At 37.6% G+C, this 14,900-nt stretch overlaps 1 protein-coding gene across 8 annotated transcripts in view; it reads right to left on the reverse strand.

Annotated features, from left to right (window-relative positions):
• The window catches only part of LTBP1 (latent transforming growth factor beta binding protein 1), a 201,735-nt gene that overhangs the window by 101,772 nt on the left and 85,063 nt on the right, over positions 1 to 14,900 (reverse strand). For all 8 annotated transcript variants that reach the window (XM_066993883.1, XM_066993884.1, XM_066993888.1 and 5 more), the window contains 2 exons: positions 10,892 to 11,116; positions 9,237 to 9,514 (listed from right to left, as the gene is read on the reverse strand). In XM_066993883.1, the coding sequence (XP_066849984.1) occupies positions 9,237 to 9,514; positions 10,892 to 11,116 (503 nt within the window). The remainder of the gene's footprint in view (positions 1 to 9,236; positions 9,515 to 10,891; positions 11,117 to 14,900) is intronic.

Below are 14,900 nucleotides of genomic sequence, written 5' to 3' on the forward strand. Positions count from 1 at the left end.
ATGAGACATGGACAGTATAAAGAACAGAGCACCCAAACAGGTTAGAAGTCACCACTCCCTTATTGTGTAACTTGAGGAGTCTGTTTTCACACTACCATCTGCACAGGGTCTTGTGTCCAATTTTCCCATATTCCAATGGGTTAGAAACAGTCCTGCCCTGGACTGTAGTTGGCTATGTTAAAACGGTAAAGAATCTAAACAAGGACACCTTTTAGATGCAAGCCCAGGCCTACGCTGGCTGAACACATCTTTTAGTGCAAGACACATCTGTCTTGCTCTCCACTGGTGTGGGCACTGGCAGGATTAGCACATGACTGACCATTCCTGATCATTCAGTTACACTCTGCTCTGTTTTCAGAAGCAACTCTCAATCTAGCACAAAAGCAGGCAAGGTGCAAGACCAGGGAATTCTGCTCACCTTCAGTATGCTGCAGCACCTGAGCTGTTTACAGGAACTAGATTTTTCAACTAACTCTAGCTAGATGAAGTACAGTGAACTATGCTACATCTTGCTGCAATTCCAAGAATCCCCAAATCTTTCAGCTCAGGAGTACTCATAACGTCTCCTCCAGCTGGCTACTCAAAAAACTTACAGAATTCATGTTACGTCTTTACACAACATTGGTTTCTCCACCTGCATCTCAAGTGAGCATGCTCTAAGGAGGACTATTTTGTCTTATAATTACAGCCGCTCAACTACTTTTCTAGAACTGGTACTGCTTCTCCAAAGGGGAAGCCACTGACTAAAGTCATATACTGTGGTAGCTTGTGAGAGTCAGCTAAACCATTCATTTTCCATTCAACTCTCCTTCCCCGCCTTGTACCTCAGTTTTACAACTCTTCTCGCTCTGAAAAGAAGTGGGAGGAATCAAGGCTGATGCTGCACCTCCCCCTATGATCTCAGAAACTGAGCATTTGGGCAGCAAGGCACATAACTAACACCCAGTGCTCCTCACAAGGTCACAGGCCTCAAGGACACATTGCAGCAGCGTGCATGTGTAGAGGCAAGACTCTACTAACTGGGAGCCAACATGCCATCATTAACTAGCCTTTTTTTTTTCTTCCTAGAATAGGTGTCATTTAATAGTAGGAAATTAAAAGGAAAATAAAACAAAGCATTAAAAAAATAGAAAAGTAAAAAAGAAAGGAGGAGGAAGATGGCCTAAAGCCCACTTCGAGTTTAGGTGTGGTGCTACAGCATTTGCACTCTACTGAAAATCATGATCTCTGTGGTCATAACTTTTTCAAATTTCCATATAAAAACCATGAGCAAAAATAAGGATGCCAAATTCTGAGTCATCTGGCAACTGCGGTTTGTAGTCCTGTCAGTAAAAACTGGCAATGATTAAAGCTGCTGCTCCCACTGCCTCTATGGTGAATTAAAGCTTGAAGAATCAATGATAATTTGGTTAGTGTCCAGATCATTGTAGAAACTGGCCAGCGAGGCAAAGCAACTGCCACAAGGGGCTCCTCATGGTGTAAGATCTGTGTAATTTTGGAGCTATGCATCAGAAAAAATGACTGCTCTGCAAAGTCCTAAGCCAAGCAGAAACAGAGTTCTTCTATGGCTAATAAACCCTGATTTCTCTGGTACATCTAATAATGCTTCAGATATTTCCAACACTCGTGGCACTGCACAAGCTTTTACTAGCCAGCTACAATTTCTTAAGATGCTCCTCCTATTCTCAGCCCCTAAGCATCAATGAATTGAAGCTCTGTTTCTACAGGTCTCAAAAACTTTTAGGTAATTTCTTTCCTCTTCACAAGTCTTATCCACTTCCTACCTCCAAGAAGAACTCATTAGTTCTTCAGACAGTCTGTTCCAGTCTCTGAGTCACAAGTGACTGGAAAAGTCACTTGGGGGAATCCATAGCTATTTTTAGTTTGTCTCACTATTCAACACAACTCCAACACATAAGCACGAGCTTAAAATAAGCAGTGAAGCTAAACACTTGCACACAGCTTGCACTATGCATGAAGATGATGCCATTTTCTAAGCTTAGGTTTACAATTTTCTATCCATCATCCACACACATTTTAAACTAATGTGGCTGGTATTCCTGAGGGCTTCTGGAAAACTCCTCACAGAGGGAGAACAGATTTTCATGAATGATACATCTGTCACAAGAAATCATCTCAATTTTGAGATGATTCTGATTGGTCCAGAAGGCAAAGAAGCGATGAAGGATTGGTATAAAAGAGCTGAACTGTGCTGAAAGTGGCTCAGCAGTAGCAGCACTGTGAGGCACACATGGTACTGCTATAAAACTAAGTTCTTCCTGGGTAAAGCACTCACAGACACTGAAAGCATTGTTTTGAGTCCACATATTTTCCCCATGCGTGCCTGGGCTTCTATGCCAATATTTTATATAACTGGAGGAAGTACTGAATATTCCCACTGGTAGACTGAAATTTTGGCTGACCCTGTGCTGGTGCACAAAGGCCATCCCAAGCCACATCACCTCTTCGTTCCTTCTGTACGGCCTCTGTCCCATCTCCACAGTGCTAACAGCCCTCGAGTTGGGCACTGCCACCAGGATTTAAGATTTTCCAATGCCAGAGAAAAGGAAGGATTATATCCTCAAAATCCCTCTGCTAAGGCAGTAGGAGGAATGTATTCAGCTCCCCGTTGAAGTGCAGCAGAGAGCCCAGCCTGGCAATTAGTCTCAGGGCAACCACAAAGGACTCTGGCTGAGGGACCAGAAGGTTTCCTGGGACCCCCACTCCTGCGTGACCCATCTACAAATCCCTGTCACGAGCTATTAGTTAAAACCACAATACAGGCATAAATAAAGGAGTGTCACATGATTAACTATGACTGAAATCGATAGGTGCTTTGCCTGAGTTAATAGTTAATGACTCTGGGATTCAGCTCAAAAGGCTGCATTTCACATACCACAATAGCAGAAGTGAATGGATACACTGTTTAACTTTCTGTAAACTATTCAACAGGCACAGACCTTGGATTGTTCCTTCTTTTTTCTTTCCCCTATAGGCACCACAAACAGGGTAGGAAACCTCAAACTTAATAAACCCTATTAGTGAAACAATTAACAAACACACTTAATTAGCTCAGTGACCAGGGCTGACTGACAGGTTGTTACAAATGAAGAGCATTATCCACTGCAACACTGGCGCACTAACAGGCATTGTCTCATAACCAGAGGAGAGAAACTTAAATACTTCCAGACTTTCTAAAAGAACTGGTAAAGAATTTGTTTTGGCTTAAGTAGAACATTCTTCTTAGGCAAGCAAAAATTACCCAGCTTTCTTTTATTTGAGTAATTAAAACAATGTTTAGTGTTTTTGGTATCTGATACATCTTTAATCTTCTGATATTTCAGGGTATTGATTTTGCAAAGAACCTATTGTGAATGAAACATTAATCCTGTAAATGAATCCACACTGATTTCTGACAGTCTATTTGTTTAAAAACTTCAGAAGCCAAACCATGAGCTTCAAGGAATTCCAGACAGTTATTTTATTTTATGAGATGGTATTTTTAAGACTATTCTAAAGAAAAAAAGTTCTTTAGAAGTGCTCTAAGAGAAAAGGACCTGTATGAAGCACAGAATTTTACTTGTATCATTTTTCTTGCATTAAGAATATGAATATGGAAGTTCATTTCATAGAGCTGTCAAAAAAAAAAAAAAAGAAATTGAACTCCATAGGAAATGTTTTATTCAATCTGAAGTTCATCAGGGATATCTCTCTGGTTGAAGGAGTAACTTCAGTTGGCATGTTACCATTGTCATCACCTCCAGACTACAGACACTATGATCATATTACATACAGTAGGATAGATAGATAGGTTATGCATTAAGAGCTATCAACACACTTTGCTGCTCTGATTTCTGACTCCAAGAGTTTAATGCCTTTGTTTTATATTCCCTATTGGGAAAAAAAATCAGCAGTGATCTAAGCCCAGTTCCTAAACATTTTATGTATTTTCTGTAATTTAAGTACACAGTCAATGTATGTCCTTGTGTGAATCCAGATAAGTAAATGCCTAATGACTTGCAGTCAGAATCTTTATCATGATACAACCGACAATTTCTGAACTTTTCTGGCTGCCATCTATCACTTGGCTTATTTCATTTTCTATCAAGTTTAACAGCAGAGAGGAGGGGGTCTCACACTTCACAATACCAGCACAACTCCAATCCAAGCTTCCTTCTCAATGGAGCTGTAACAAGTGTAGAGCTTTTCTACACCACCTCTCAAAGCCTTTTGCAAGGGAAACACAAAGCATCACTCAGCAAACAACTGACAAGCGAACATATCATCCCCTGAACACTGTGGCGTGGAAGTGGTGTGAAATTAAAGAAACCTCCAATAAGTGGGTCAGAAGAGAGCACTTTTAACTGAAGTTACAACAGTGATCATTTCAGAGAGCAGACCACCCACTCTTAGCAGTTGCACCAGCACAACCGAGACAGTAAAAAGGAATGAACAAGCACAGGCAAACATGACTTCCTAGCCAGCATCTCTTCCAGACATTTGGTCTATGTCGCCTCCAGCCAGGTAAGCAACTTCAAATCAGTCTCTCCTTAAAATGAGAAGTCTTTCTGATTTTGTCTTTAAGTTATAGATGCTGAGATCACCAGAAGTCTCCTTCAGTAAAACTGATATTTAAGAATATCTGCTAAAGAGAGAAAAAGTTAAAGAGCTTCGCCAATTCCTTGATGCTTTGCAAAAAATGCCTTGCTCTTTACAGTTATGCAAAAGAGAGACCAAACCAATTTTGAGGGGGAGGAGAAAACAAACAACTTTGAGAAAACCCTGGTGCTTAATTCCCTTCATATGAATTTTGCCAGGTAGTAGGCATCTGCATTCTTTTCTCAATTTAAATGCAAGGTAATAATAAAGTAAATTTAACAGGACTTGAGATGAAACCATAATCATTACTAGGTGCACCACTGACACTGTAAAAGTATTTTGGGAAATAACAAGATATTCTGTGTCATAATAAAGGCATTTTTATTAGAATTAAAATGAAAAGCAGCTGAAGAGGAGGAATTGAAAAGAAAAAAATGAATTGTCCCTATTCGCTTGCTTTTTAAATAGGACTCACAGAATCAGTGCTCTAAGATGACCAACTCCTTGGATTTCAGAAACACAGACATAACATGGCTGTAGAGGACCTTTCAAAACACCATGCCCAATGTCTAGCTTTGGAAGGCACTGTAGCATACAGTGGTGTCTACAAATATATCGCCCTTTACCTGAAGTAGGATTTTTGTCCTACTGCTCCCACTGTATCTGTTTTCTGACTTCAGGTCTCTATTTTCTCAACATCAGTTACAAAAACCATATCTTGTTTTGTACAAAACGTTTGATCCCTGTATTTCTAAGACAACACTCAGTTTCTGGTCAGCAGCTTAACCACCAGTTCGTGATACACTCTGTAAAAATCTTGATATTAGGAAAGTATTTGATGAACCACTACTTTTGTATGCGACGTATCATAGTAAGCTATCACGTAACATGGCAAGCAATCCTGGAGCAATCATTGTAACATCTCCCAAAGGGTAAATACTTGTTAAGTGTGCCAATCAGAGAAGAGAGGCAGCCAGGATAAGTGAATTTACTTGAGTAGAAAAAGAGCCATCCAGAACATTATTTTTTCTTCCTACATTTTTTTAAAACTTGTAATATTAGTACTACTTCTATAGCTCCTCTTTCCACTATATTTCCCAATGCTGAGGACACTCCAGAAAACAGTCACAATCAAGCAACGCATACATGTGTGTATTTGTATTTATGAAAACATAGATCTTCATTTATCTATCCTACTTAAAATAGGAAGTATCATTCCTCTAGCCCCTCTTACTCACTCTCTTCCTCTTCCTCTGTCCTCTCAGTTTTGAGACTGCCATATTTTCACTTATCTTTTAGTATCCTTTTCTCATGGTAACTGCCTTTGGTTATTAGTCACTTATAATACAAGTGAGCAAACAAGAGGCCTAGAAGAATTTCTAGGTTCTGAATTTGGAGTGAACTGAGGCTTGAGAATATGACCGGGCTCTTCAACTGTCTGTAGTATAATGTCCTCCAAGCTTTGTTTCAGGATGGCTCCAGCTGCTAAACTGAACAGTATGCACTGACTAAACTGCAGAAAACACGCCCTGGCTGTCTTGGGATTTGAGTATAGCAACTACCTTATTGTTTTTGCAGGACTACTGTTTTTGAATAAGACAAATTAAAGGAATTTAACTAAGGTGGGGTGAGGAAGAATGCATTGGGAGACTACAAATATTCCACAGAAGGTTGTGGAAAAAAAAGACAAAGCAATTAGAAACAAATGATCTGATTTTAAAGAAATTCAAGGAAAAAGATGGAGAGAACAAAGAGTAATAGAAATAAATAAATTGAAGCAGAGAAACATAAAATGATAGAGGTTACACACACACACACACAAGTAGTAAAGATTCTGATATGTTCGGTCCAGACTAAAAACATCAAGTTCCGCCAAGTCTTTATTAACTTGGTTGATTTGCCTACAAGAGGCCACACACACATCCTTCCATCATTCTGTTCTATAGACAGTAAAGTCACCTCTGGTCCCAGGATGTTTAATATAACATTACTGAAGCCAAATATACAACCCACCCTGCAAAAAAATGTATAAACACTGATGATTGTTGAAAACAGCAAGGATACCAAAATTATCCAGCCTGAACTCCAGAAACAACTTGCAACACATTGCCACTAGAAGGAAAGCACAGTTCAGCAGCTTGTCTGAACAAATTAGAGAACGCTCATATTTAGCAAAGCAAATATCAAAAAACCAGAAAACCAAATTATTTTAGAACAGGATTAAAGAAAAATAGGTGTCTTTCCCAGCTCAAGGTATATTTACAATATGCAAATAAACAATATTCATTGCCTGACTGTAGGAAAAACATATTTCAGTTCCAAATTTGAAAGGTGAATGAGTCACTTGAATCTACATTTATGGGAAGGTCTTAAATAAAAGCTCTACAAAATGCCACCCTACAACCCTAACTCTACATGGAACTATTAAATTAAATACCAAAGGCCTCTAAAAAGCCTTACTAAGCTTTTCTCCAAAACTAATGCTGAATAGATGAATGAAGGTTTTTTTTTTTAAAAAAAGGAATGCATTATTCTAATCTAGGAGGCACTACTCCTTCTTGAGAGCACTGCAAAGGCACAGTTTTTCAGGAATAGTGTAAAAAACATTACAAAAATTGGAGACTAAGTATTTTAGTAGGATTCTGAATCAAACATGAAGAAAATACAAATGTATCTCCCCTTTCCTCTCCCTTTAAAAAGGGAGCAAATTACTGTCTTCTAGTGAGTGCAGATTAAGCTTTAGTTTTTAAAACAGTGTAATGTGAGGGGCAAGCATAGCACACTGATCATTTGGGATACAACATTTGAAATATCCCATTCAAGCATGTGGCAGAAAGAACAGACATTAAATTTATTCACTGTAATAAGTAAGAAATAAAAGATGAAGCACTCATTGCCAAGTCTAACATTCTGAGGAAGGAATTTTGTCTTCCTCTATATATGAGCATAAATACAAGTATGAATAAATAATAATAAACCACTAAGTATGATAAATTATTTCCAGCATTTTAAGATTCCACATGATAATGCTGTGTTTGTTAGAGCTCTCACTCGTAGGAAACAGAAAGTGTGTTTGACACAGGCACAGCTTCTTTAAGTGAAACCCATAAACTTGCAGTTAAACATATGCTTCAACACTTGCCAGAATCAGGTTCCCAAAGAAAATGTTAAAGTTTTTACTATTCCTGAAACAGACAAGCATGAAGATCTCATCAGTATAAATTAATACTGCGGATTCCAAATCAAGGATTCAACAATTAATGAACAATAACAATGCTCCATTTGCTAGCTTGCTAGCTTTTTAAATTTAAAAATTTTCAAGCTAAATTAAAAAGAATAAAATTGGGGGGGCATGATGATGTTTAAATTTCATAGCATTTTTCAGAATTAATTATTTAAAAAAAATCACGTGATGGTATTGCATCAGTAGGTTTTGAGATTTTTAATTCCACAAAACTGGCTTCTGAAACTAGGTTTAATTTTGTCACTAGTAAGAATGCTATGACAATTAGAGAATTTAGCTGCCAATGCTAACAATTGCCTGCAGCATATATCGGAAATAGATATATTTGTAGATGTTTGTAAGTTGGACAACTTTATGTGCACGCTACTTGAAAGACCAAAAGCTAACTGACCTTCCTGATGAATTTAAGTTTCTGCTTCTCATCATATAGATAATACAAATCTTCAACGTAACAGTCACCTTTTTTTTTTTTTTTTAGCCTGAGTAAAACAACATATTCATTCTCTAGCATCATCCCTCAAAACAGATGAGTGATTTTTTTGAAATCTCCCCACAAATTTCAGACTGAGGCACACGTTGAGTGTAATTCAGTCTGAAAAATACAATTTTGGCAAGGTGGTAAAGCGACAGATGATAGGGTCTGACTAACTTTTTTGCAATCTATTCATATGTATATTTTCCCTCTCTGTATATCTACATAAATATGAAAATATGGAAAAATGATAATGCTGTATTGCTTGAAGTGTTTTCAAGAGCTGAAAGAATACACAATTTTTAATAGTCATATATAAGACACTGGTGAGAACACGCTATTTTAAAACGAACTAAGGTTTTAATGCTTTAGCAAACCCTCAGTTGGCTTTCATGATTTTTCTACCCCATTCAGTGGTCACATTTCAACAGATTCAAACCATTAGCCTACAATACGGTCAAACATACGAAGTTGTTGAATAGGAATTTTGGAGAAAACTGCAACTCCTTGAAACCCCCATGGCTGTTGAAAAGCACAAGCAAAGATGTTCATTAAAGTAAAGGACAGTCCAAGCTGCGGAAGATGGTGTAACCTTAGTAGTTTGATCAGGAGATGAAGCTACAACATGAGTCGTGTTTTTATTTGGAGAAATAGCTTATAAACGGAGAAATTATAGCTAGAATACCTGAAATAAAAACATCAGAGATACAAGTTTACAGAAAATAAACAGATTAGCTTTGAGAAGAAGGTTCAGCAGAATATTACTTGCTAAAACATTCTAAAATCCATTCTCAAAAAAATTTTCTTTGGAAAAGAATGTCAAATACATCTTTTCCCTGTGATTGGTGAAAAATTATTTCAATCTTTCATAATATTGTTTTAAAGGTACCTGTCTGAAAAATCTAAGCCAACATTTCTTACCTGTGTTCCAATAGTCTCCTGGAAGCAGCGTCCAAGCTGAGTTTTAACTGAAACAGGAAACACATGAGGAATGGGTTGTTGATTTGTGTAAGCAGTATGTCCTTTCTGGGTCTTCTGATATGGAAGACCTTGGTAAGAGACCTGTGGATGTCCTGGCTGAGGTACTTTCGTTTTTTGTCCTGTTGATGCGCTGTCAATTCTTGAAACTTGATGTATCTGAACTGAGGCTTCAGGGGGATGTTTCACGTGGATATTCACTATGTTAGGAGGGAACTTCACTAAAGTAATTGAAAGAAAAACACATAAGAAAAATTAGTAATAAAACACATCAAAAAAGAGATCCCAGGTACCTTTAAGATGCTTCTTTTTTGCACATCAGAATTTGGATAAATTGCCTCAAACTGACAAAAATATAGACAACACCCAAATTTGGGGGTTAGAGGGAAGGCTGAAAGAACACAGAGTCTGATTTCTTGAAACCAAGAAAATGAAAACTCTTCACATAGGAAAGAAAGACACTATAGGATTGTAAAGACTGCTATATAAACATGGGTGTCCAAATTGGCTGGTGTGACATTAATATTTGTGGTCGTACTTTGTGAAAAGAATCCCATTCAAAGTTCCAAAACTCAAACTCTACTGGGTTATTTTTGGATATATAGTAAGTTTTATTGTCTTTTTCAGATCCATCATCTTTCTCTGGAACACAGAAAAAGCTTCAGATTTCATTTCTTCACCTTTATATACCTGCCAAGTCCTGAGTTTGCCCCTATAACAGTTGCCAGCATCTCAACCATCTAAAACCACCACTCCCTTCACTGAACTTTGAATTCGGGATTTGGCAGATAAAAAGGGAGGAAATGTTTTTTCATATACTTCTGTTTTTAAATACAGTTGTAGTTTTAAGTATGACTATATAGATTGAGAACCTCCGGTCACTTAATGTGTACTTCTGTTTATGAGCCTCAAACCCCTTTACATGGAAGCATAAAATGCCCTTAAAACATGCAACTCAATTGAATACTTGAGGGGAGAAGATTAATTAAATTCTGCTAATTAAGTTCTATTGCAGGTAAATGTACAGGGAAAAGACACAGAATAAGAAGTAAGGCCCTTCATGGCTATTAGAGAGGACTGTTTTTGCTGGTTAAAAAATATTTTTATTGTCCACCATTTTGTCTAAAATAATTTGAACTGGAATCAAATAGCCACAAAAATAAATTTCTGCTCTGCTAGCTGTTTAGACAACTATATTCTCTTATTCTCCCTTTCCAACCCCCACTTTTTTTTTTTTTTTTTTAAGTTGGAAGAGTTTTAGGGATCTTTAGGGACTAACACTACAACATGGCTGAGGAAAATATTTTATCTACCCTTCTTCATAGCATTTATGTAGCAGTAGGAAAACCTCTTTTTTTTCTTTTTCTATGATATCGTTATATTACATGGAAACACTGTTCTATTTAATTGAATCATATCATGGCCATCCTACATTAAAAAGCTGACCACAAAATTAACTTAAGGACTGTACCAAATGATATAACAAATATAAACATAGATTACATATTTAGTTTTACATTAGATTTAAATTTTACTAAATTGAAATGTAAATAACCTCAATTCGAAATGGAAAAAAAAAAAATCAAGAAAAAAGTTACCTTTTACACCTTGTTGTCCAGACATTGTCAGTGGTAAAGTATGAGTCGAGTGGATAACTTGAGATCCTACAGCCTTGTTCACCTGTTGTGGATGGTGATACAGTTTTGGAGTATTGGCACTCTGCACAGGGATCTGACAAAGTTTACCAGTGTAATTAGGAGGGCACTGGCATTTATCTCTAGAACTGCACTGGCCTCCATTCATGCATGGAAGGTGGCAAATAACTGAAATGGAAACAGAAAGAAAAATCTGGTTAATTACTTCAACTGTAATTACAGTGAATATTATCTGACTACATTTGACAAAGCAGTTGAGGAAGAAGGGAAAAGGGCTGGAGCCCTTTATTCTTCTGACATCTGAGGAACAACTATCCCTCTGACACACGCTTTTGATGGCCTTGTGGTAGAACCACTTCCCTTCCCCTCCTTGTGACCTCTGCCTGGTTCACATCTTCTCTCCATGACAAACACAGCAAGTACACTCTTCTACTAGAGATCCCAGCTATTTTATTTCATTATGCTGTTACAAGACACTAAATGAATGCTGTGCCTGGCTGGGCCTCTTATTCACGCTTCTGTACAGGTATTCCTATTTAGTCATCCTCCCATTTCTGTAAATCTTGGACCACCTCAGGAAGACAGGGAAAGAGCCTCACTGGAGAATATATAGTACTGGAAATAAATCTTCCATTTTCACTGTAAGCCTTAGCTGTTCTCTGAAAAACCATGTCTTACTGAGTGTCCAAATTTTTGCTCAACATTTCTCTCTCAGATAAAAGATTTTGTATACCTGCCTATAAAAACTGTAAAAATAAAAATTCTACTCAAACAATTTCAGAGATACTTTAACTCCAATATAAAGAGAAGGGTTATTACTTCTGTGCCAGTCACTACTTGCACATTTACAGCAATGTAAATTATCAGATGAAACATTAAAATTATCAACATTAAATGAAAAATATTTCTTAACTCGTATACAAACAGTAATAGGCATGGTTCAGCACAATCTAAAAATATGATTTGGGACTTCATAAGCAACTACAATCTAGCTGAGCTGTCAACCTTTTCAAGAATTAAATGATACAAAAGCAACAGAAAAAATACCATAATATCTGTTAAAGACAAACTACGGTCATTTTTTTCAGAAAAATAACAAAGTATCTATTCACCAGTTCTCAGTTTAAAGGTAAGATTTTGGTTATAAAAATATACATTTTTTAAAAATCTAGACTTTGCAGTAATTCTGACAATTTGCTGAATTGGTATTGCTCAGTTTATATTGAATTACAATAAAAATGAGATAATGCAAGGTAATTAGGAACCTTGAGCTTGGAGTACAGTCCAAGTGGTGTAATCTCTGGCCAACCACAGCCTATGGCCGTTATTAACACTATTAAATATCAGCATTGGAAAAAGAACCTGTGTGTTAAGTGTCGCAAGAAGACAAAGCAGCCCATGGAGCTCCAGGCCAGCTGTGTAATTCTCTTGGCCCAGGAGAAGTGCTACAGAAATGCAGCGACCAGACTGGCTCGGAGCAGAGCACCATCAGATTGCCCTGACAAGATGGGGGACGTGCACGTCTCATCACCAGATAGGTTGGCGCATAAGTGTAAACAACCAAAAATGTTTTTCCATTCTATTCTGCAAATGTGCGCTTAATATTTTTATCATCTTATCTCATATTTTCATTTCATATAAACTGACTAAAAGTACTTCAAGCTGCAGCACTGCAAATTGGCAGTGAGAGGCCTAGTCACCTTGAGAAGACCATCCTCTCCAGGAGAAGGCTGTTGTTGATCCAGGCTTATGAAAGATGGCCTTGCAGAACAGCCATTACTTCAGGGCAAAAAGAAAGGTGTTTGATCCCGTCAGTAATGAAAGCAAGATCTCTCTCTCACTCACACATCATTTCTCCCTGAACTGCCACAAATGAGCAGGTTTACCACATTGGCGACAACGCACAAAGATTTTCAGGTGCTTGTAAAGGTCTGTCTGAGCAAGGCTGAAAGCAAACAGGGAAAACTATTGGATTTCCTGCAGAAGTAATATTGCACAATGAAACGGTGTCAAGTAGCATCATGATGATAGCAATTTGGCATTTGAAAGAAGTATGGTGAAAAAAGGGCAAACAGAAAGGGTCTCACTGAGGAAGCCTTTAAAAAGCCTAACCCATCAACTTTTTTCCCTCTCTTCCCAGCCCTGAGGCAACAAGGTAACATGAAATACAGCCTTTAAAAAACAATACAAATGTACTCAGTATTTCCACCAAAACCATTTTTTTTTCTTCTGAGCTCCCATTCCTGTAAAGCAGTTGGTTTGTGGAAGGCAGTGTAGCTGGGTACCTCTCCTTGACCAAGTGCTCCTCTCCCAAAGTGGCACCAAAAGCTTTGCTTCAAAGCAAAGGGTTGTGCTAAACATACTGAGTAGGAAGATATTAACAGAAAAGGGTTCCTTCATGTACTCTTCAGAATGGTTTGCTGTGGTTATTCACACAAGTGACTTGTGCAATTAAGTGCAAACAAACATTACTGAAAGGCCAAGTATGAGGTAAATAGTGAAAAATGTTTAATTTCTCTGTATTACCATATCAACAGAAAAAAAAAATCACTAAGTCAACTGATTAATGTGTTGATTTACATCTCCTGAGGGTCTGGCCTAGCACATGAGAAATGAACTTTAAAATTGAAATTTAAATGAATGAAATTTAAAATGAAATTTAAAATTTAAAATGGGAATATATAAAATAGATTCTGAAAATATAAAATTATACAATAAAAAAAAATCTTAATTATACAATTCTAATGCATACATTCTATTTGTTCTTATGTGGCTGATTATGTCCAGGCTAAACTTGATAATCTCGAATTGCAAACATTATGAGTAATGCAGAACTTTGTCAAAAGATTGAAGACTGAAACACATTGAAATAAGATACTTGGTAATTTTAAATAGGCATAATAGGCATACCTATGTTAATTGTGATGTTTCCTCAGAAGTCTATGTACAGGGGAAAGGACTACATTTAATTATAACGCTGGTGTTAGAAATCACAGGCAGGTAATTTCACCAGAGCTAGGATTATAATGCAGACAAATCACGGAAAGCGAGCTGAAAGGGAGTAAGCCTCCGAAAAGGCAGAGAGAGGAAATGCTACTTTTCTTTGACAAGGCTCTGGGAATCACAGGTCAACAAAGAGCAAAGAGCCTTGGGGAAAGGACCACTTAAGACAGGAACTGGATACAAAGCCAGTGGATGTTTGAACAGCTCACCTTCTGAAAAAAAATAATTTGCTTTTAGTCATTGAGCTTAAAGAACTTAAACAGAACAGGTCAATGCTGCCAGCAGGCATAGAGGACATTCTCAGCAAAACACAGGCCAGGTGCTGGGAGAGACCATTAGAATATGCTGGTCTTGCACGCATGTTAACAACTGGCATTCAGACAAAAGGCCCATTGGAGCCAGATTTTCACTGGGCTGCTCCTCTTCTCCTCTGAAGTGTGTATGTGTGTGAGTGGGGTAACAATATCCATTACGGTGTGAAATAGCTGCCTGAAGCCTGATAAAAAAACATGGAGATAGGCCTGCACAAGACAACAAGAAATTTCAGTTCACATGTGGGTATCTTACAAACAAAACAATAAGCATTAATGGACCTAAGAAAGGTAACAGATTCTTCACTTTATGCAAGTGAACACTTGTAAACCAAATCTCTCAGCTGTGTATTAAGGATCTGCCAACATTTGAATGAACAAATTTAACAGTTTGTTTATATAAATGAACACCCACCCTCTAGAGATATGGAGACTGGTTTAAGGAGCTACAAACATTTTAAGTTTTCTCCTCATTCTTGAGCAATTAATTGACAACAAGCTTTGATTTTTCTGGTATCCCAAGGCCTTGATTACCCACATCTGGCACAGTTTGGTGTGGTGCCGTGTTGAGATGCCCCCATGTCTCTGAAAGGCTAGATGAAGAGAAAAAGGAGAAACTTTGCAACACAAATCCTGAT

The sequence above is a fragment of the Anser cygnoides genome, chromosome 3 (assembly GCF_040182565.1).
Source record: "Anser cygnoides isolate HZ-2024a breed goose chromosome 3, Taihu_goose_T2T_genome, whole genome shotgun sequence".
Lineage (NCBI taxonomy): Eukaryota > Metazoa > Chordata > Aves > Anseriformes > Anatidae > Anser > Anser cygnoides.